General features: G+C 39.7%; 1 protein-coding gene across 1 annotated transcript in view; it reads left to right on the top strand.

Moving 5' to 3' along the window:
- DSCAM (DS cell adhesion molecule) overlaps positions 1-24,949 on the top strand; it is a gene marked incomplete at its 5' end in the record, with an annotated part of 743,491 nt that overhangs the window by 443,965 nt on the left and 274,577 nt on the right. Inside the window, one exon of the mRNA XM_060009865.1 lies at positions 15,538-15,816. Coding sequence (XP_059865848.1) covers positions 15,538-15,816 — 279 coding nt within the window. The remainder of the gene's footprint in view (positions 1-15,537; positions 15,817-24,949) is intronic.

Genomic DNA, 24,949 nt, shown 5'->3' on the forward strand with positions numbered 1-24,949 from the left:
ACAAATATTTATTTTATTACATTTATTTATAAATATAAAGATATTACATTCACACATAAAGTATTCCTATGTGTTGAAATCATGTGTAAATATTTATGTGTGTTATATTCAAATGTAGATGGACTTAAGTATATATAAAATATGCCTACACATGTGTAAATAGATGATACAAGGATAGAACCTTAGGGATATAAATAAACTTGGGGTTCATCTAGACCAGCATCCCATGTGATACTCAACCTGCCCTTCGACTGTACTCAAATTTTTCCAGACTGTCTGCACGGGATCTCTGCAGTGCCCCCAATGAGCTCTAAGCCCTTTCTGATTCTGCTTGGCCATGATGATCAGACATTTCTTCCTCCTGTTGAATACAAATCTGTCTTCTCTAATTCTTCCTCTTCTTTCTGGTCCATTGTTTCCTCTGGGGCAGCTCAGAGGAACTCTCCCCCCTCCCCATAGAAACTACCCAATGTGGGCAACGATGAGCCACTGCCTTCCTGACTCACCATCTTTAACATCCTCATTCGTTCAACTGTGTTGTGTACAACAAAGCTCAGAAACTGGTTTCCTTTGTAAGGACACATGGATGTGTCCGTCTGCTCTCAGAGAAACAAGCCTTCTAGGAATTGTCTAATGTCTGAAAGAGGGAAAAGAGAATATCACCTCGATCCTGAAGATAAGGCTTCTTTGTTACAACCCATGTCCCCACTGTTGAGACGTTCCTTTGGGCTCAAGAGCAAAAACCCAGGTGCTGATTGGTCAGATGGGAACTTTGTTCTGTTTTGTCAATATTTGGTTTATACCACACCTTTATCATCAGTTCATACAAATTCCCTATTTTGCTTTATCTTTTTTTTTAAACCATTCACCAATTCTGGTATTGTTCTTCCCTATTTCCATGCCACATATTTATGTTTACTTAATATATTTATCTTTTTTAAAACGTTTTATTTTATATTGTAGTATAGCTGATTAACAATGTTGTGATAGTTTCAGGTGCACAGCAAAGCGACTCAGCCATACATACACATGTACCCATTCTCCCCCAGACTCCCGTCCCATCCAGGCTGCCACATAACATTAAGCAGAGTTCCCTGTGCTGTACAGTAGGTCCTTGTTGGTGATCCATTTTAAATACAGCAGCACATGTCGATTCCAAACTCCATAACTATCCCTTCCCCCTATCCTTCCCCCTAGTAACCATAAGTTTGCTCTCTAAATCTGTATGTTTCTGTTTTGTAAATAAGTTCATTTGTATCATTTCTTTGTGGATTCCACATATAAGGGATATCACATGGTATTTCTCTTTCTCTGTATGACTAAAATTAGAGCTACCATATGACCCTGCAATCCCCCTCCTGGCCATATGTCTGGAGAAAGACATAGTCCAAAAGGATACAAGCACCACAATGTTCATTGCAGCACTGTTTACAATAGCCAGGACATGGAAGCAACCTAAATGTCCATGGACAGAGGAATGGATATAGAAGATGTGGTGCATATATTTATCTTAAATATGCTTTCTATGCCCTTATTAAGATAAAGATAAAACCATAAAAGTAAACACTTAGGTTGTCTCCTAGATCTTTGACTCTATATATGATGCTACAATGAATATCCTTGTAGATGTGCCTATATGTAATACTAAGTACAGGATAGGAAATAGAATTGTTACATCATAGAATTTAATTTCACTAATGACTAAACAGCGCTCTCCAAAATTCCTATACTAGTTTATGCCGCCACCAGCCATGTGTAGAAGGTCACAGTTCCCTATATCTTTGCCAATAATTAATATTATCTGCCCTTCTAATTTTTGCAGTATAATGGATGTAATGTTTATTTTAATTTCTTCCATCACTACTGAGGTTGAGCATCTCTTTATATTCTTTTTAGGTATTTGGGTGTCCCATCTATGAATTTCCTTTACGCATTTTGCCATCAGTCTTCCTGCTATTTCTTCCTGCTTTGCTATAGTTCTTTAATGTAAATATGAAGCTTTTGTTACTTATACATAGCTGTGAGTATATTTTCCAAGGTCTCTTGGCTCTTTATCTTTGATTGTCTTCATTGGGATCTGGTTTAAGAAGACTCTGGGCTCATGGAAGATCCATGCCTACATTTTTTTTTCTATATTTGCTCTACATTTACATTCCACTGTCCACATTTAGGTCTTCAGTCCACATTGAGGATTAGGGATATAGTAGAAGTGGGTGTCCAATTTTTTCTTTGTTGATTGAGTCAGTATTCCTAATATAATTTATTAAATAACCCATGCTTTCCACTCTTCTACATATATCAAGATATCATGGTGGTGTGGACAGAGGTCATTTTCGTTCTGTGAAATGTATTGAAACTTTCTTTATGGATGTTTCATATATTAATAAATGTCTGTTTTTTCATATATTTGTTGGGCATAGGTTTGTATGTGTTAGATTAAATTTAATAATTATGTTATATCTCATCTCTAGCTTTGCCAATTTTTTATTCCTTTCATTGACCAGTGATCAAAGTGGGCGTTAATATTACCAAATGTAATTGATTTATCTATCTTCTGCTACAATCTCTGGTAATTTTTTGTCTTGTAACATCTATTATATGATTGAAAATTCCTCTTCTTGCCTTCTTTGTGCTTGGTAGATCTTTTCCCATTTCTTCAACTCCTGCTTTTATGTAGCTTTTTATTCTGTGATGTTGCTTGAACCCAGTTTTTAATCCAGTGTGTGTGTGTGTGTGTGTGTGTGTGTGTGTGTGTGTGTGTGCGTGTGACTTTTGATGCGTGTTTAACACATATATGTTTATTTGAATTGATTTTATATCAAAAGTTGTTTTAGTCAGATTATTTTATATTTTCCGTTTACTCTCTACTTCTTGTTCTCTCTCTTAACTTGGCACTGAACAGGATCACTCATGTATTGATAATTAGGTTTACAAAAAGATCTGTTGATACTAAGTGCTCATAAATATGCTGCAATCATATCTCCAAGCACATAAACGTCCTTGTACTAACTATTCACTTCAGTGAAAGAATTTGTTAATTTCTTCAAGAAAGAGCCAGTTGCTTATGATGTGTATTAATCTGGGTGTGGCAATAAAATACCTTGGTTTTGAAGACCTGAATCTTCCAGGTTGTCCACAAGTGATAAGAATACTTGGAAGATTTCACTCTGTACCTTTCTTTCAAAGAATCAGAACACGTCTGCGCTGAAAGCCATCTTGTCTGAGTCTTATCAAGAGGAATTAGAGACCCCGAAAATTGAGGAGACTCATGGAGGGACACACAGTTGGCTGAAAGTGTAGAGAGGGGTCTGTATAATTAGTTTTGCATAGATCTATGCTGATGTGAATATTGGGTGGATGGAATATAGAGGGACATATCTTTCATTGGTGTATATTCATGCATTTAACAGTATCCCTCCTTCATTATATCACTAATTCAATGCCTGAAATTTGCCAAAATAATTTCACTGACTTACAGCTTTGTTGAAATATCATAGTTACCTTTTTATATCCTTGTCTTCTCTGTGACGTATTTCATAAAAAAGAATACAGCCACCTGAAGTCAGTTACAGTTAATAACCAAGCTTTTAAAGAAGGATGACCTTTTCTAAGCCAAGGTCATGAAAAATATTTCTCAAGTAAATACCTTGCTATTACTAGCAATTCTTGTAAAGAAGCTAATTGGGAAAAGAAGGTAAGCTTTAGAACGAATGCCAGCGATTTTGTGAATTTTGGCTGTCCTTGTCATTTAGCCTGGCCGTCATCACCTCTAGTTTGAGTCCCATGGCTTTGCCTGCACTAATAGTCCATAGAAATAAAAATAAAATAAGTGCAACCCATCTGGAAGAGTCTTTTCTCCACTTGGGTTAGTACAACAGGAGAGCTATGTTTCATTTTCTTGATGCTATTATGATTCAAATGGCTTTTCTTTAAATATTAGAGATGCAAGTTAGTTTAGGTTAAATCAGAAAACTACTCAGTTTTATTACCAAGTCTCTATGTAACCATGTTATTGACCCCAACCAGGAGAAAAGTAACCTGCCTATCTATCTCCTCAGTCCAAGGTGACTCTTATTGTTAAATACAGAAATTCTCATGAATTCTGCAGGTGTTCACCAGTTTTAAATGTTAAAGAAACTATTTATTTCAACATAATATGGTTATGGCTACCAAATGCCTTCCATGAAAATCCTTGAAGAAATGTCTTATATGGTTAAAAACTAGAATCCCCTGAAAAAACCACCCAATTCCTACCCCTATATCCCACTACAGGCATCTATATAGGTGGTCCATTTTTCCTGAGAGTGCTTTGGAAGAAGATGCTGTCATGTTTCTCATGGCTCGTTTTAGTGTTTTATTTCTGAAAATTTCAAGCAGTTTGTCTTCTCTTTATATCTAATATGTATCTTTCCAGCTGATGAAAACAACAGTTCCTGTTTATCTTTATTATAATTCTACATTATTCCTTAAGGATTTTTTTTCTTCCTAAAATGTTTTAAGTGTATTTTCTCCCATGGACTTAATTGGTATTTTAAAACATTTTAAAAGTTTCTCTTACCTTTATACTTATGTTGTCATATTTATGGCTCTGTAGTTCTTCTCGTAATCTGGTCGTCCAAAATAGGCATCCTACATAAGAACGACCTTGTTTAAAAATCTTAGTAGGAGAGTTAGCTACACTCATCTCTGATTTATTCCGAAGTTACACTCTTCTTATGTCAACTGTGCTATTCTGGTGGGTTGTATTTAGCTTCTGAACGCTACCTATGCTTTTGGCTTCATCTACTGGGAACCCATTATCCAGGGCATGCAGTATGTGTACGTGCTTGGGTATTTGTGTGTGTGTGTGTGTGTGTGTGTGTGTGTGATTAATGTTTGCCAGGTTTTCTTGTGTTTTTAAGTTGAGCCTTCTGGGATTTCTTGGGTTCCAATTCAGATATTGGCATTGAATTCTTCCTCAGTTTTGTACTCTTGGACATACATTTACTGAGCTTGTGAATATGCACAGCCCCATGTTAAAGGTAAAGACGGAAGTTCCGTGCTGAGCACTGGCTGAGCTTAGGGCAGGTAAATGAGTAAAACAAACAAGTGAATAAACAGATACAGACTTTTTGAAGGTAATAAGCAGCATTCTTTTTTGAATTTTTATTTTATTTATTTATTTTTTGCGGTACGCGGCCTCTCACTGCTGTGGCCTCTCCCGTTGCAGAGCACAGGCTCCGGACGCGCAGGCTCAGCGGCCATGGCTCACAGGCCCAGCCGCTCCACGGCATGTGGGATCTTCCCGGACCGGGGCATGAACCCGTGTCCCCTGCATCAGCAGGTGGACTCTCAACCACTGTGCCACCAGGGAAGCCTGAGCAGCATTCTTAAAATTAACTTTTCAAACTATTTTTTTCCCTTGCTTCTGTCATCCCTTTTCTGTTCTGCAGGAGAATAGGAAAATACTGATAATCACGTACAGAGGGGTCTTACTAAAAGAGAACCCAGCACACATGATAATTCTCCCCTGGTCACAGTCCAAAATGAATAAAAGCAACATGGATGGATGGATGGATGGATGGATGGATGCAGTATACAGAGGCAGTATTACAAACAGACCTGGTTTTGTTATGAATAGTAGATCAATTTTTTAATTTATTTATTTTATTTACTTATTTTATTTTATTTATTTATTTTTTTTGCGGTACGCGGACCTCTCACTGTTGTGGCCTCCCCTGTTGTGGAGCACAGGCTCCGGATGCGCAGGCTCCGTGGCCATGGCTCACGGGCCCAGCCACTCCGCGGCATGTGGGATCTTCCCGGACCGGGGCACGAACCCGTGTCCCCTGCATCAGCAGGCGGACTCTCAACCACTGCGCCACCAGGGAAGCCCCAATTTTTTTTATTTTTGATGAGGCAAACTGCTGCAGGTTGTATTCTCCCGGGAGCAGCCTCTGAGATGGAGTTTGGTGTGCAGGATGTTTACCAGGGAGTGTCCTTACCATCAACACGTGTGGAAGAAGGGAAAGGGGGAGGGACTGGGCACAGGGAGAAGATGTGCCGGCCCATGACAGCCTCATCTGACTCTACAGGGGTCTCTGGAGTGTTCCTTCAGGGTTGTCCTGAGTTGGGGCAAAATTGCCCTCTTCGCTCACTCATTGGAAGGGCCTGCACTTGGGTGAGGGGATCTCTGCAGCTGAGCCGACCTTTGACGTAGCTGATGACTGAAGGGTGCCCCCTGAGGTCACTCGCAGAATCTGGGGCTCATGTCCTTGAAGGAACCTGGGCCACGTGTCTTCACGTACATCAAATCCTACCACTTATGCAGATGTTAAATAGCTATCGATGTGCATCTTAAATACCTTTTCCTAAAAAAAATAGTTTTCATTAAATTGCTCCCACTTTCTCTAATAACGCCAGTCCAATATTTCAAATAGGAGATGAAAACTGTCACAGTGTAGGGCAGTAGCATCATTAGACTAGATGTTTTGTTACCCAAACAATTTTTAACTCAAAGAATCTCTTTGATTCCTATGATTTCTTTAGCTTATTCAGGCCATATCGGTGCATCTACTGTTAATGAGATCAAATAATAATAGGATGGTCACCGCCAACACAGGGTTGGGGTCAGTGGAAGGACCTATAGACAAATAACTATAATACATGACAGGAGGTAGCAAGTCTTGAGGGAAGTGGCACAGGGTGAGAAAAAAATCATTTCAACTAGCGATGGGAGAAGAGTGGGCAGGCAAATAAGAAAGTCACTAATTTCAGCACAATGCCATCAAAGAAATATATGGGAGGCGTTTTGGAAGTAGGGAAGATGGACATCTAGCTAGTTCTGGGCATAAACTCTGGAGTCAAAAAAAAGGTTTCCAAGGGAAACTGAGTTGAGTCTCAAAGGATTTACAGCCTGAAAAAATCTCCAAAGCAAGTAACAGCTGAGTTGAGTTTTCACACTTTAAGCTGGTAGGGGTGAGAATGGACACTGCTGGGGCGGGGGACAGAAAGAGGGACAGGGTGCAGCCCTTGACATTCAGAGTCAATGTGGCTGAACCAAAGGACACTTACTGTAGGCAAATGGTGTGAGTCGGCACAGAGACAGTATCAGATCTTGTAGCGTTCGGTGCCTCCTGCGCCATCCTAAAGGCAGCAAAGTGACAGAAGCAGAGGGAGATACAAAGTGTTTTAGAAAAACTAATCTGATTGAGGTCTCTGAGGTGGATTATACTTCAGAAAGAAAACAAATGGGAAGACCAATTAGGACACAATTGAAAAGTTTTAATACAAGATGGTGGGAGGTATGCATATGGCTGATTCACTTTGTTGTACAACAGAAACTAACACAGTATTGTGAAGCAATTATACTCCAATAAAGATCTATTAAATAAAATAAAGATGATGGAAGAATGCTTGGGGAAAAAAAGAGCCAGATGCAAGAGGTACTGAGAGGTGGAGTAGACAAGACATCACAGCCAGTGTGAGGGGTTGGAGATAAAGAGAAATGTACAGCTAGGAATATCATACGAAATCGTATCGTATCATATCATACTATGTTATATTATAAATAACATTAATGTAATAACTTATTATTCTGAGCTTCTTGCAGCTGGGAGATTTTGCTAGAGAACTGAATGAGAGGCTTAGATTAAGGGGAAACATGACACGTTTGGTTTGGGATTAGAGATGCTTCTGGGCCATCCAGATGGAGGTCTTAGTGGACAACTGAACAAGTAGTCAGGAAGCTTGAGAAGGAGTTTTGGATGAAGATGTTGATGAGGCAAACCACTGCATCGTGCTCACAACTGGCAGGGAGGCTGTAGGTGAGACCGTCAGGGAAACAGCGGGGGGGAGCCAGGCCAGGGCACTGAGGAACAACGTCTCCATTAGTGAGGGGCACAGAGTCTTCCTCTGAATCGCTGAACTATTTATTTAAGGTTTTCAATCTCCTGCTTACTTTGTGTGAACTTTTCAAATGGAAGAGGCCCCTACGCTCATTATCCCTTTGCTATGGGATCTATGAACTCTTATAAACTCTTATAAACCATCCGTCTAGGATTTATAAATACCCATAAGCAAGCAGAGATGGTGACAGCATTTATTATTCCTGAGAATACATTCCTAGTTCATAGTAATATAGAGAGATACATAGATAATTTCTGATCACATTGATCCCACAAACATTGTGTAATTCAATTCTAATAATTGAAAAAAACCTAGCACCTCATTGGCTGTATTGGACCCTTTGTTGAATAAAATGAGGACAATATTCTATATGGACAGAATAACATGCATTAGGAAATAATACCAGAAAGTAACGTAGTTTCCACTCCCTGTAAAACCTGCAACATAACCTGAGAAAAGATGTGTTTTATCACAGTAATATCTGCAGCAGATGGTGTTCTAACAACAGCAGGACCAACGGGAAGCAGGTGCTCACCTTGAGCGAGAATTGGGAAATTCGTGTATATGATTTTGCATGTTGTTTGTTTCACTTGTAAACAGGCCTTCAAGTCACGGCAGGTGTCTTGAACCTGGGACTTTCTGAAACTGGGGTAAATATGTGTGATCGGTTCCCCTATTGTTTTCTGTCCATGAAGGAGAATGTTTATCACTGAGAATGTAGCCAGAGCTGAGTAATCTCGGAAACTCCAATTTACGTTTCTGCTATGACACCTGTCTTAAAGAGTTCTAAGCCAAACAGGGATTCTTCTCCTTACCTGAGCACGGCTTAAATAATTCACGGGAGTGAATTTCCCTAAATGCACCCAAACCGCCTACTTAAATAACTCAGCCACAGAAATTTAAGTGTGGTCATTTCAATCTCTGGCTAAAGAAAACCTATTTAATTTTTTTACGTTTTATATGGCTTGGGTTGTTGAAAATATGCCCAGGATACAGCTCCCTAAGGGAATTTTTAGAGGTGGACCCTGAATGCCGTCCTATCACACGGGAGAGACAATGACTCACTCCTTCTCTGCCTTTCCCACCCAGCAGCAGCGCCAGAGAGCACCCTGCTGGCTCACTCCCGCCTTTTATTTCTGGGTCAGTGTTTGGGTGTCAGTTAATATCAGTTCATATTCAACCCCAAGGGAGCTTAGAGAGCAAGGTCAAGAAGGGCTTGCAGAGAAGCCCACATTTATGTGCACATGCTTAAGGCTCTGTTTATTTAGCACCTGCCGGCTCCCAGCAATGCCCTTCTTACTTGTGCTTTGTACCCTCCTGAAGCTCTGGAGGGCTCTGGTCATGCCCTTCTCACTTCAGCAGGTACAGGCCAAGGACCGGCAGCCCAATTCGTGGTGAGCCAGAAGCAGCTCTGGCAGAAGTCGCTCAGCTCAGGGGAACAAGCTGACGCAGTGGTTCAGAGCTGGCACCGGTGGCCGTACCTGAATAACCAAGGCCAGGTCTTGACTTTATCTCCCCAGCTTGCCCTAACAGCAGGGGGAGGGGTGGCTCAGCGGGTCCACTAGTTAGAAGTCCTGGGCCCCTAGGACATGTGGCATGTAATATGTGTGCACGGAAAATACTTGTCGTTGTGAGAACATGAATGCAAAAAGAGTAAAGAGTGATAGGTATAGAAGTAGGTATATTAGACAATCTTAGAGGGTAAAGGATCTTGGAAATTATACTCTAGGAACACTTGGAGGTTTTCAGGCGGGTTTTGCATTTCAGAACACTTTGGTGATGGATATGTGGGAAATGCATTTCAGGGAGAATAAAATAATTATTATTTTGGTACAGGTGAGAGATAAGAGAGGACTCTTGGCAGTGGAAGTCAGAATGCATAGAAAGGTCCTGATTCAAAAGAGATTTAGACCAGGAAATCTTGAGGGATTTAGTGATTTATTAGATGATAAGATTGAGAACAAGATAGAAGTATGCATGCCTCTCAGTTTCCAGATTTAGTGCCCAACCACTTGGGAATTGCTTAGTCTGCTCATTCAGTCACGTCATAAACTTCATGGGCCCCAAGACTACTCAGGCTGAATAGCAGCCTCACCTTTTGTCCTTCCCATCTCACCATCTCATCATTGTTATGTCCTGGATGTATCTCTCTTTGTATTCATAACTTCAGGATTGTCTAATGTGCAAAATGTAGACACATGTTCATCATCACCTCTTAAAAGGTATTTTCAAAAACTATTATGCAGTTAAGATGTACAAGGCACCATTTATTCCACTAGTTGTGGGAAGTAAAAAAGATAAACTCGATATATCTTCTGCTTCCTGGGTCACTCTACTTAGGAAACAGCCTCATACATAGATCACTATATTCACGTGTCATATATTTTATTATAAAATCTTGAACAACAGGCTCTTGGGGTGGAAGGAGAAAGATTTTAATTGTGGTGTGTGAACAGAATGGAGGACTATATCACATGGGGCCGTAATCTACAATTCTGTACTCTAAAGCATACTGTAAAGTGGCAGAATTGGACAAAGAACCAATTCTATGGGTAGATAGTCCATTAAGCGATGTGCTCGACCCACAAGTCACAAGTGTTCACCAGCCTCACGGTTTTTGAGCCACAGCTTGTATTTGGATGGACAGTACAGAGCCCTGAGCCTACGCAGGTTCTAGGCATCCCTGATGGGCATACGGATTCTAAAATGGGTGTGTAATTGGGACTGAACTCTCAGAGATCAGCCATGGGATTTGCATTCCCACAATGGACAGGATTAGGAGGTGCAATTTTTGGAGACTTTATGAAACATGTAAGATGTTATAAAAAGAAAATGTCTTAAAGGATGGGAAGAAAGGGCTTGTTAAACAGAATGGAGAAGAGGAGCTAGAAAGATGAAAATAACCACAGCCTTGACTCAGAATACTTTGGCCTGAGGCAGCCTCCCTGAGCAGCCTGATACCAAAAGCTGTCAACCTGAGACTTTTGTATGGAGACTCACAGAGTTAAATTACCAGTGGACGTGAAATGACGAAATGTTGGAATTGATGGAATTCTATATGGCCATGGAACTAGAGCCTTATATGTCTCAACATGCATGCAATGTATTTGATCTTCCCAGTGAATCATGGGCCTTGGGACAAAAGAAAAAAAAAAGAGTTAAGAGGAGGAAAGGTAGAAGGATGCTAACCTGAGCTACTTCTAGGTACCACCTGGGCTCTGGGGCTGGCATGTTACATAAAGCCTTCTCCTGACACTCATGAATTGTGTCACTGTCACCATGTTACCCATGAAGAAATGGAATCACAGAGTTAAAAAATAACTGGATCAAGATAACACTGCTAACTACTCAAGGCTGGCCAACACACAACTATGTTTGTTTCAGTATGTCATACTCCACTCTGGGTGAGGGGGAAAGTAAAACTTGTTTTGTCCCCTGTGAAAAAGAATATCCAGTTAGTTAATTTTTGAGGGACAAGACACAGAAATGTATTAGCCTCATTTAATGTTCTTGTTAAGGGTTTAGAAAGAATAAGAATCTAAACTAACATTTGACAGTATTCAAGGGCTCTGCACTGCCTCAGAGAAAGGAACCCCCAGCATTATGTAGAATAAAATACACAAGCCTGGTAAGAAGTGACATTTAGTAGATATTTATATACTTTATGAAGGACGGTTACATGGAAACCTGCCGCAGGTCGCATTCAGAATTTCTGCTCCTGTATTGTTACAAGGTTTTACTGTCAGTAAGATTCAGAGAATTTACCTTAAAAGGTGACATAATGACTCAGACACAATAAGCAATGTGCCTCAAACAGGTGATTTGGCTTCACCAACATCATTACAAGAGTTTTTGACTCACTTGGTTTACTTTTTGCCTCTAATTTTATATCTTATACATGTAAAATATAAGATTCTGGGCCCCTTAAAATATTTTTAAGCATTTTGTACAGCAGACTTGTGTTTTGTGACTGAAGCAAGGGAGCCAACACATGTAGTAAGAAGTGACATGACACACAGGTCTTTTAATTTGTGTTAAAAAAATAAAGTGCATCCCAATGTAATGTGGTAGGCAAAATAAGAAGTTACAAACATGATTTGACATTATTCTGGGAAGATGACTTTTCCCTCTAACTAAATTCTTCCTTTCATCATGAAAATTTTATTTTAACTATCTTGGATAGTTTCTGTTTATAAATACCTTTTAAAATATTTTAAATATTATCGTTTTCCCCTGTAATATATTAACAACAACTTATGAGTCAGATTCTTAATTATGCACTATGCTATTGTATTAATTGCGAAAAGCTGGCTATTATGAACAGTGTGCCCCAGCAAAAAATGTCCCCAGGTGCTGTGTGTGTTGCATTGTATCTACTCTTTGTAGTTTATGCTTCGTTTCTCCCCACCTTTACCTTACCAATTGTGGCTTCTTACTGAGCCCTCATCAATATGTCTGAATTCTCAGCGTCTGGTTTAGAGCAAGAAAGGAGATAATAAGGGTGCCGCAGAAGTTTAAAATACGATGTTCAGAGAGAGGGATTATCCTTTGAGTGACGTGAGTGAGGGTTAGTGCCTGGACTTTCTGACCTTTGTTTTTACTGGTTTGGAATCTTCATTTCCAGCGGTGTCACTTTATACCTAAACGTTTTGAAATTTACTTCTTTAACTATAATTATACTTCTTACAGTTCTATAAACCAGTGAATTACATATATTTTAGAATTATGGAAAGCATGAATTTTTAAAAATTGATTCACCTGTAGCTACTTCTTGCCTCTGTTCTTCAGAAATAATATGCATATGCCCTTTCTCTGTCCTATAACTTTCTTCTGCTATAAAAAGACACTCTTGTATTTAATAATTATTAACGGCCTACAGCCCATATTGTTTTCTTATTAAATAGATAGGTCAGAGGTGCTACATCTTATCTTTCTTTCTTTTTTTAAAATTTATTTATTTTTGGCTGTGATGGGTCTTCGTTGCTGCTCGTGGGCTTTTCTCTAGTTGCAGCGAGCAGGGGCTGCTCTTCCTTGCGGTGCACGGGCTTCTCATTGTGGTGGCTTCTCTTGTTGTGGAGCACGGGCTCTAGGCGCACAGGCTTCAGTAGTTGTGGCACGTGGGCTCAGTAGTTGTGGCTCGCGGGCTCTAGAGCACAGGCTCAGCAGTTGTGGCACACGGGCTTAGTTGCTCCGTGGCATGTGGGATCTTCCCGGACCAGGCTCCAACCCGTGTCCCCTGCATTGGCAGGCGGATTGCTAACCACTGACCCACGAGGGAAGCCCTTATTTTTCATTCTTGATCTGGGGCTTAGAAAGTAAGTCCTTATATATTTCTTGTCGGTATTGTAACTAATAAGGGAAATGGAGTCCTTTCCCTTGCCCACTAATGTTTCGTTTAACTGTTCTGTTTTTTTCCTCATATTAAAGGCTTATGAAATAGAATCAGTGCTAAGAAACCAATTCAGGTGCATGTGAAAGTCTGTGACTCCTGTGCTCATTCACTGCTCACAGCAGCCCCTCTCGTTTTACAAATAAGGAAACTGAGGCACGTAGGGGTGCTCACGACTTTAGTTAGTAGCACAGCTGAACTTAAACCCAGGTAGTCTGGCTCCAAAGTTCTTATCTTAGAAAAATGATCTGCAATTCAGATAAAAAGCACCAAGCCAAGAATGGGTGCTTAGGCTGGTCTGAGTAGACTCAAAATTAGGTTTCTGTGTGTCACAAACCAAAGAAGAAGAAACATAGTTACTTTTTATTTTTAAAATGTCAACTTATTAAGTGTTAATACTTAATATGGGGTAAACATTCGTAACACTTGGGGCAAGATTTAGAGAAATACAAGCACTTTTGCTACAACTTGGCACTTTCCCTGCCTAATGACAAACGACTGTGAACAAACACGGTGTAATCCAACTTGATCTATGCAGGGTGTAGGCTGTCAATATTTATTAAGCATAAGAATGTCTTCTTATAGCAGAAAAAAGTTACAGGATAGAGAAAGGGCTCTCCTTTTCAAGAACAGAGGCAAGAATTAGCTACAGAGTGATCAGAATTTAAAAAGAAAACAGAAACAAAATTCATGCTATCCACATTTCTAAAATATCACTAACTCATTGGTTATAAGCACCAGGTAGAACCTCATCCTGAGATCTTTTTCTCTTAGCGTCAGATCGACTTGTTGCAGACCCAAAGTTCTAACTTTACATTGAGGATCCACAGCAGTGTTGACATTGAATATGCTTGTCCGTACTTTCAGCTATCTGTTTCCTTGCTTGCTTGTTTGTTTGTTTCTCTCATAAAACCTAACATGAGTCACCTGCTTACTAACTCTGACTAATTTGCAACTTTGCTAATGACTAACTTGCAATTCTAACTTCCACCTTCTTTTGAAAGCGTACAGGAGTAGTAATAATAATATTAACTTACAGAAAAACCACTGCTATACTTTGTTGACATCCACTGCCTATGACTGCGAATGAAAGCTCCACTGGGTACAGATGGTATATCATGTTCATTGCTGTCTGACCAGCACACACAGTGCAGTATTGAGCACGTACCAGGTGCTCAGTAAGCACTTCCTGAGTGAATGAATGAATGCATGAATGGTTTCCGTTCAGATGTTTCTCATCTGGATCCTTTTTGTCTCCCCTGAGTTGATAATTGAAAGGAGACTACGACTGATTTAAAGAATAAACTTTGCAGACATCCTGCTGTTTAATAACTTCATTTTGTAAAATCACCTAATATAATAACTGGTTTATATTAGGTTATTATTGGCTTAATAATCGTAATAATCTATGAATAACTACCCCAAAAGGCTGATAGGAAGAGGATATTGATAACTAGTCCATGACTAGTAAGAAGGATGAATAAGAATTTATTAGGGAAATTAAATCAAAAAGAACATTCCAGACTGAGCTTCGCTGTGTCCAAGGCTGGCCAAGATGAAGACTATATAACCTTATCTTCAGTAGCAACACAACTCCACAACTCAGAAAACTGGCCACAGACCAGTTCATAACTTAAGGTCATGCTCAAGGAATGTGTAAAATTGAGGGGTGCAGAGTAATGATGCAATTATCCTAACACAAATCTTTTAAATTAACATTTGCTATTAGTTGGATGTTAGGTATTAAAAAATGTTAACAATTAAACTGGAATCTCTGCTTCTTCAATAGGGTTAAAGTATTAACAAGATGTGGAATGGATTGAAGAGGGAACAGTAATTGTACTCCTAATATTAGCAAAGCAGGAAAGAAATCTCTTGTACACATTATTTTTAAAAGCTTCCAAGAGAAAAGCAAACCCAGGTCCCTCTTTCATAGTATTTACACTGAAAAGTGCAGAATCTGAAATGTTTCCTTTAAAAATGATTATTGAATTTTTAAAAAATTTATCAAAATAAATGTGATGAAGCATATTTGCTGAAGTACAAACCAAGCCATGCTTTTCATTTAGAACAATGGGAAAATCCAAATAACAAAAGAGCACAATTTCAAATCTTCTACCAGTTCATATACTTTTATGCTATAGCAGTGATTTGTATTACTCTTTCAATGTCATGCAAAAGGGTTAAGGAAAAAAATATAGAGTATTTACACAGTTCATTATCATCTTTCCTCTCTTACTTTTTCTTTTCTTTTCTTTCAGTTCCACCTTTTATCCAACCTTTTGAGTTTCCAAGATTCTCCATTGGACAGCGGGTCTTCATCCCGTGTGTTGTGGTCTCAGGGGACCTACCCATCACCATCACCTGGCAGAAGGACGGCCGGCCAATCCCAGCGAGCCTCGGGGTGACCATTGACAACATTGACTTCACGAGCTCCTTAAGGATTTCCAACCTCTCCCTGATGCACAATGGGAATTACACCTGCATAGCCCGCAATGAGGCAGCAGCTGTGGAGCACCAAAGCCAACTAATTGTGAGAGGTGAGGAGACACTTAGGATGCATGGCACCTATGCAGTCAGATTCAACAGCACTCACCAATGGTGTTTCCTTGAAATGTTATGAAAATAACCAGAATTCATAAGAATTCCCTGTCATCCCGTTCAAACACACACACACACACACACACACACACACACACACACACACAGCTGTAGAAGCCAACTATGAACTCCCCTAAACTCCAAGCCAAGGTGTATTTACCTAAAATGTGAAGTTTCAGAAAATTAGCAGAGAAGAAATGTGTGAATGAGATGTGGCGACCATGGGATTTAATTCTTGAAATAAGGCTTCCCTGCATTAACCCAGTGACTTGTGAGGCCCAAAATCCATGAGCTCATGCTGTGTTGTATTTATTTTATGTAGCACTTTTTATATTATCATCTAGATTGATGGCTTTTAAAAATATTTGCCAAAGCCATATGTCACAGTTTTTCTGAAGTCAAAAAATAGTAGATTTTTATATTTTTTTATTTTAGTTTTAGAAATGTGGTTTTCTTTGTTCCTCCCTTCTGTTGAGCATTAAATGTCTATCTTGGAAGGATATTGAAACATTTACTAAATTAAGCAAAGTGTGACAATATTTATGAAAAAAAACTAAAATAAGATGGTTTAACTTGTAGAAAACTTTGCCAGGGCTCTCAATGCACCTAAAATGTAAGCAACAGTCTTATTTCAAATCTCTTTGCAAGTCAGCAAATTCCCATCAAGGTTCACACTTGCCACCTTCAAAATGAGGAGCTAGTGTTCTCCAGTGTCTGTTGAGCATGGATGTTCTGTGATTTTATGGTTCTCCTAGAGTTGTAGGTGTTCATCTACCAGTAGAATATTCATCCACATTGCAAAAGTAACTGTATGAAATTAAATATTTATATTAATGTTGATTGTTTGCATTTTAAAGTCCTTGAACACAGGGCTCTCACTGTAATTGTCAGGAGGGGATGATTTCCATTACCTGCAAGACAGTCAATAGATGTAAGCAGACTCTTTCTTGAGCAATAGGTTCCCATGTCCTTCCTCAGTCCTTACAACTTGTCCACATGACCCCTCTCCTTCCTTTCTTGTTGAGGAGTAATGCTCATTCTGTCTACTTGCCAACAAAATAAAGTGGGGCATACTTAGAATTCATATGAAGGCACCAACTTTGTATCTGTGAAAAAGATTTTCCCTGAGTGAGTAAGAAAATCTACCTTCAGTTAGATACAAAACAAAGGTACAAATGGCCTTATGCTAATAAAATTGGGATACATGAAATGTTTTTCCCCATTTTTGAAGATGTATAAAAATGGGAGCCAATCTAGTACTGCTTCCCAAGTGTTTTCTTATAAGGAGAACTGACTCTTACTATCATTTGTGAAGGGCAAAGCAGTGAGTACATTAGCCTGTCTCCGATATAATCTGCTCTGAAGGATCCAGGTCAGAGAACAGAAATGTTACATAAAAATGTACATGAGTGTTCTGTGAACCACTTGTCTTCACAGGAAATGCAACCAAACTTTTTTGACCAAGGCAAAGGTCAGATGACCTGGAATTGAGCCTAGCCAATCAGGATAATGTAGTGGATCACAATCTGATTAGTATCTCTGTGTGGTTGTTTTTTAAATATGTTAAATAAGGTTCTGTGAAATTAACATTAAGTCACTAGTTAGGTGATATAGCCCCGAGAAAGGAAATGTGCTTCACAAGCAGGTCAGTAGCTGGAGAAATAGTCAAGGACAAGGTAATGTGCGTGGGCAGTGGTTCACAATCCAGGCTTCACCATAAAATCTCCTGGGAGATTTAAGAAAACACTGATGACCGTTTTCTGGTCCTAACTAAGCCCAACTAAATCATTATCTCTGGGCGTATATCCATCCCCCAGATCTCTGGGGTATTATCCTTTTTTTTTTTTTTTTTCCAATTCAGAATCACCTGTTAGTGGTTCTAGAATTGTGTCACACATTAAAATTATGTGGGGAGATTTAAAAAATTCCTGATGTCCAGGTTGAAGTCCAATTAAATAACCAGCATTGGACGTGGGACCCAGGCCCCAGGAATTTGTAAAATCCCTGAGTTGATTCTAATAGGCAGCCAAGTTTAAGTCCAAGCACCCTGGGTAATTTGAATATGCAGCTATTTTAAAAGTCTGGAGTTTTTTATCTAAATGCAAAGAGGGGCCATTGGTGACTTTAACTAGGCTAGTGGCATGGCCTGATTTATGTTTTTAATCATAACACTAGCAGCTGTGGAAAGAATGGATTGGTCCAGAAAGCAAGTAGGTAAGAAGCTATTTCAGAAGTCGAGGCAAGATAAAAAGCGCCTTGAGTCAAGGTGGTCACAGTCAAGGTAATGAGAAGCAGACAAATTTGCAATATGTTTTGGAGACAAATCAAACAAAGCATGTATATATAGTGAATGTTGCAAAGAGAGAGAAAGAGGGATTGTTAAATGAAGTACGTATTTTGCCTAATAAGGTAAATGAAAGTGTCTTCTACAGAAGTGGAGAAGATACAAGGAATAGCAGTTGTCACAAGGGAAAGAATGATGTGGGAGAAACAAGAAGGTCTAGACTCAAGGCATTCCAAAATTTAAGGTTCCAGAATAAGAGGAGGAATCAGCAAAGGAGACAGGAAGAAGGAGCAGTCAGTGAAATAGGAGGAAATCCAGTGGACTGTGGGGTCCTGAAAGCAAAATAGGAAATAATCAAGAAAGATAGGTGATAAAGTATATCAAATCCCACTGAAAGTAGAAAAAGAGGAGAACCAACAATTGCTCATTGGGTTTTAGGAAGATGGATATTGTTTGTTACCTTGTAGAGTGGCGTGGCTGCAGTGAATCCCTGATTAGTGGGGCTTGAACAAAGAAAGGGAGATGAATGTGTGGGAACTCAGGAAAATACAACTATTTTTGTATTTTCAGGAATGTTGGTATGACAGGAGGCGAGGTGGACATGGGACAAGGGAAGCTTACATGCTGATGGGAATGAGCCAATAGAGAGGAAAAAAGTATGTGGCAGGATAAAGAGATAATTACAGGATCCAAGTTCTTGACTTAGTTAGTTGGGTTCTTTGAACCAGTGGAATGTGTACAAACTAGTGTAATAATAATCTCGGTGGGGCTCCAGAAAGTAGAACCAACAGAAATGGTTGGAAATTTCAGTGAGACAGATTTTGAGTCAAGTAACTTAAAAGATAAATATAAAATTCATCAAATGGGGTCATCAGAGAGTAACATGCAGTGGATTTATCCTCCTACCATCAACAATTATAAAACTGGACAAAACTTTATAAAGTAACCATTTTCCAAATACGAAACAGGCAGCACAGGGCTGTGGTCCTAGAGAGGAGAGAAATATATGAGTTAAGCCCCAAATTCACCCCATATTTTTTCTTGGTGCACTTTCCAAACCATGATAGATGGATGCAGAACCCAAATAGATAATGGTGATTTTTATGTTGAAGAAAAACAAAGAACCATTAGAACCATTGAGGTGCTGGATATTGCAGGTCAGAGTACTAGAGAGTGGGGAGCTGTTCAAAGAAAGATTTCTAAAAATCTGTATAGGGCTCCCTTTGGGTCTTTAGCTTAATACTACACTTCACATGTATAGGGCGAGACCCTATGAAATCTAGCAGAGAACAACTTCCAGGAGTATGTGAGATGAATAAAGCTTCCAGCAGTCACATAGTCCTGAGAAACATTGGAGTTCTGATTAGCCAGAGTAGAGAACACACAGGGAATTCAGTTAAAATCTCAGAAGAGGCCACACACTAAGAGAGGCCTAGTCTAGCCCTGGGGTAAGGGCTACTCTAGACCACCCCTAATAAAAAGCCTACAGGTAGCCTTGACAGGATTAAATTTCTTCACTGGTAAATCGACTGTTTGCAAGAATAACATTCAGTGTTCTTAAAAGGAAGACAACAAAATCCAGACTCTCAATATCATAGCATATCTGCAATGCCTTGCACATAATTACTGGCTATGAGAAGAAATAGGAAAATGTGAGCCATAAATAAAAGGAAAAAAAAGAAAAGAAAAGAAACAGCCTAATGGGCATACAGATGTTAGAATTAGCAGACAGGGTTTTAAAGTAGCTATAATAAGCATTTTCAAAAATTCAAATGAAAAGATGTGTGCAATGAGTGAATACATAGGGAATGCAAGAAGAGAAGTATAAAACATTTTTTAAAAAGAACCAAAAGGAAATTCTAGATCTGAAAAGCACAATATCTGAAATGAGAAATTAATTAGATATATTAAGTGGGATCTTGGATACTGCAGAACAAAGGATAACTGAACTTGAAAAGAGGACATGAGAAAAATATCCAAATTTAGAGAGAGAAAAGACTTAAAATGGCAAACAATGCCTCAGTGAGCTTGAAGTAATGTCAAGGAGTCCAGTATAAATATAGTTAGAGCCTCAGAAAGAAGGGCAGGAAAAGCATAGATCTGCATAGTAATGACTTGAAAATCTTCAAATGTGGTGAAAAATATAAATCTACTGGTCAAAATGATTAACGAAGCTCAAGTAAAATAAGCACAAAGAAAGAACCATGCCATAGCACATCATCGGGTGTCGATTTTACAGAGTTTTGCATAATCTATCAAACTGTACATTTAAAACCTGTGAATATTACTGTATATAAATTGCGCCTCAATTTGTTAAAAATTATGTAGATTTTCTAATATTCAAAATTCTTCAAAAATGAAATAATTTCCTTCACAAAATATTAACTTTCCTGACAATGGAGGAGACATCATTTATCAAAAGCCGAATGATATTTTGAAAGACATTGCATGAAATAGGTGTCACAGGTTAGTGGCTGGCCTCAATAAAGAGTAGTTTCCGGGCTTCCCTGGTGGCACAGTGGTTGAGAGTCCGCCTGCTGATGCAGGGGACACGGGTTCGTGCCCCAGTCCAGGAAGATCCCACATGCCGCAGAACAGCTGGGCCTGTGAGCCGTGGCCACTGAGCCTGCGCGTCCTGAGCCTGTGCTCCACAACAGGAGAGGCCACAACAGTCAGAGGCCCGCATACCGAATAAAAAAAAAAAAAAGAGTAGTTTCCCTTCTGGCATTAAGGCTCAATGATTTAAAGTTAAAGGCTCTTATTTGCACTCCTTCCTCACAGGCTGTATCATATTTTATAACACATACAGAAAATATTCTAACTTCAACATGACTTTTAGTAAACATATCTCTTTGTTAATTCTATTTAATGGAATATATAAGGCACATAAGGTACACAACTTTCCTTAGCCCATGCTACAATGGAGATGGGTTTATGATTCATTGAATTAAAATTTAAACCTGGGCCAATTCTTGAGCTCATGTTGCATAGATACCATAATAGATCATCATGCTGATTTCAGAAAATAATCACCTTTAAATAAACCTTAATAAAGTCAAGGCAGCTTTCTCTGGGCCTACTCTTCTTTTAATTACAGTTGGAATGGCAATGGCTAAAATGAATTAATTAGATAAGGGTTACAAGATAACCTTAACTCTCTAATGAAGCTTTCTCTATTTTAAAGTCCTTGTCTGTAGCAATCATTATTTTACTTGCTTTTTTCAAAAACTTAACAGTCCCATGAGTTCAGTATTTTCTTGTGTCTTACTTGTCTGCAAAAGAAAACAAAAAAATCACTAAGCTTTATGTCTTCCAAATATCAATGGATAGACATAAACTTTTACACCCACTCCCAAGTGACTGCATTTGCTCTGTCCTTCATTGCTTCATCTTTCCCTTATTGCATCATGAAGCAACAAAGGACTTAGCACATACTCCTAACTGCCAGTCCTTGGGGTAGAGTCACTGGGATGATGAAAGCTCATTTCCTCCCATTGAGAACTCCTGCTCCAGTGGGAATGAGGCAGATTCCAGAAGGGAAGGAGAAATCCTGAAGGATTGGAAAATATAGCAAGTAGTTAAGAGGAGAGGAAGGAAGACATCGTGTTCCTGGAAGAAGGTCTGTTACTTGCAATGGCAGGAGGGCTTGACAGGGCAGATACATCTGTGTCTGGGGGAATGGTGTGCAAAATGGCAAAATGAAGAAGGGTGAGACTTGAGAGCTAAGTCTGGTCCACATCTTGAGGGCTTTCTGTCCTATGAAAGAGGTCTGGAGGCCATGGAAATTTATGCAGAGTTTTAAAGCAGAAAAATCATATGGTTCATGGCAGGACGAGTCACGCATTGGAATAAAATGAGTCTAGGTAGGACGCCTGAAGGGGAGGTCTTTGTAGTCCCCATGAGAAGTGATGATGGCTGGAGCTAAGGTGGTCAGAGGATGGGCAAAACAGAAGATGCTTGGCAGGATTTAATGGCCAGTTGTGTGAGGGAAATGTGTGAGGGCAATATTTGAGAAGCCTTGAGGACAGACGTGCAAGAATTCTGGCCAAGGACTGTGCTGGGTGTTGGGTTGGGGAGTCGTTCCAGATGTAGAACATTTCACCAACTCATCTGTTTCCCCTCTGCCCTTAGTACACAATGATTGGAGCAGGGCACTTTCTCCCTGCATGACTAATGCCTGCCGTGGGTGACAGCCTCTCTTCTTGTATAGCTAGAGATCAGGCAGCTGCTCTCAGAGTTTCAAATTTTAGTTTGAATGGTCAAGAGGTGGAATTTTATCACCACTTCAGCTAGATCACATTCTGGATAAGCTAAATAGATCTTTTTTGGTAAAATGAAGAATCTTATTTATTATTGCCATTTGGAATGAAGAGTGTTCCATACTGCACACTGTAGACTCACTAACTTTGGAACATAATCTGTCCTTTGATTCATGAAAAATATGCGAAGATATAGTTGGAGAAACAAAACCCACATAAAAATAGCAAGCCATGTTAGAGAATAATTATATGGATTTTTATTTAAATCTTTAACTCAAATTAGAGAATGCTTCCCTCTTAGGGGCTTTAAAGTTTTCGGCCTGAGATGTAGCTTGGGAAAAGTAGAAATAGAATAAGGAGTTCAGAGACCTTGAAGTTGCCTTGTCTCAGTGAGGGTGGTTGGAAAGTCTCCAAGTGACAGACTGCTAATGACAAGAGCAAAACGACCTCTGATAAGGGAGAGGTCAGTGCCGTTTGATAGACTTCATGGAAGGAGTGAGCGCCATCAGCCTTGATGTATAAGTAAAGTCTAGAAAGAAAATTAAAAATATAGCAACAGGGCTTCCCTGGTGGCACAGTTGTTGAGAATCCGTCTGCCAGTGCAGAGGACACGGGTTCAATCCCTGGTCTGGGAAGATCCCACATGCCGTGGAGCAACTAAACCTGTGTGCCACAACTACTGAGCCCACGCACCTAGAGCCCGTGCTCCATGGCAAGAGAAGCCACAGCAATGAGAAGCCTGCAGGCAGCAGTGAAGACCCAACACAACCAAAAGTAAATAAATTAAATAAATTAATTTTAAAAGTACAGCAACAACACTGGAACTTTCAGTAAGTAAACCAAGGTCCACATTTTTGCTTGTTCATCTTCTATATGACTTTGGAAACATGATTGAGTTTCTCTGAGTCTCAGTTTCCTCATCTGTAAAATGGAAATAATGAGACTTAGCTCTTGGAATTGCTGAGAGAATTGAATCAGGTAACAATTTCTATGTCCTTAGCACCCAGATAGTAGCAGGGCTCTCCAGTTTCTCTTCATTTAATGAATGAGTAGAAGGAGGACAGAGGCATTCAGACATGTTTTCTGAGGTCAGTGAGGGATAAACAGCACCAGTTAAGACACAGAGGCTGTGCCATTATTTATTTATTTATTTATTTTTAACATCTTTATTGGAGTATAATTGCTTTACAATGGTGTGTTAGTTTCTGCTTTACAACAAAATGAATCAGTTATACATATACATATGTTCCCATATCCCCTCCCTCTTGCGTCTCCCTCCCACCCTCCCTATCCCACCCTTCGTGGTCACACAGCACCGAGCTGATCTCCCTGTGCTATGCGGCTGCTTCCCACTAGCTATCTACCTTACGTTTGGTAGTGTATATATGTCCGTGCCACTCTCTCTCGCTTTGTCACAGCTCACCCTTCCCCCTCCCCATATCCTCAAGTCCATTCTCTAGTAGGTCTGTGTCTTTATTCCCGTCTTACCCCTAGATTCTTGATGACCTTTTTTTTTCTTCTCAGATTCCATATATACGTGTTAGCATACGGTATTTGTCTTTCTCTTTCTGACTTACTTCACTCTGTATGACAGACTCTAGGTCCATCCACCTCACTACAAATAACTCAATTTCGTTTCTTTTTATGGCTGAGTAATATTCCACTGTATATATGTGCCACATCTTCTTTATCCATTCATATGTGATGGACACTTAGGTTGCCTCCATGTCCTGGCTATTGTAAGCAGAGCTGCTGTTGTGCCGTTATCATAGTTAGCCCACCTGCTTGTTGCCTTGAACAAATACATGATTGATGTAGGAAGTGATGGGGAACCTCAGAAGTCCTGGAACTGATTGCCTTTGGGGGTGGGAGACCAGTCTGGTAGCAGTCAGTGGGCTGTGTCTCTACAGATAAGGGAACCCAGGGAAGACCCCTTGGCCTGTCAACTGACCCCCCAGACCCCATCCCTGCTTCCCTCGCCTCTCTTTTTCCTTCCATCCCTATCACAATTTGGACACCTATTAGCTGTGTGATCTTGAGTAAATTCCTTAAGCTATTTTTACCCCAATTTTCTTATTCCTAAAATGGGAGAATAGTTACTAGAGGTTTTCTGAGGGTTAAAAAAAAGAATGCATTTATCACAGCACCTGGCACATAATAAGCCAGCATGTGGTAACTCCCTTTCCGGCTCTTCTTCTGTTTCTCCCTTCCTTCCACTCACATCTGCATGACTTTGGTACATGATTGAGGACACATTACATAGAAGAGGCTGGGGGTAATCCCAAGTATCAGGCAATTAATTAGAATGGTGGCCTAGGGAATACAGTCAAAAAGGTAATAGTGCAATATATTTTTGCAGAAGCTGAAGCAGTGGGGGATAAATTGTATGTGGAAGGTAGAGGTGATACCTGAGACGTTAAGGCTGAGGTATAGGATAAAAGGGTAGGATTGAAATGGAATTTGGGAACCCAGTTCCTGGTTATTCCTTACACCAGAGTCATAGGACTTTGGGCCATTGTAAAGCGAAGC

Source organism: Delphinus delphis, chromosome 4 (genome assembly GCF_949987515.2).
Source record: "Delphinus delphis chromosome 4, mDelDel1.2, whole genome shotgun sequence".
NCBI classification, from domain to species: domain Eukaryota; kingdom Metazoa; phylum Chordata; class Mammalia; order Artiodactyla; family Delphinidae; genus Delphinus; species Delphinus delphis.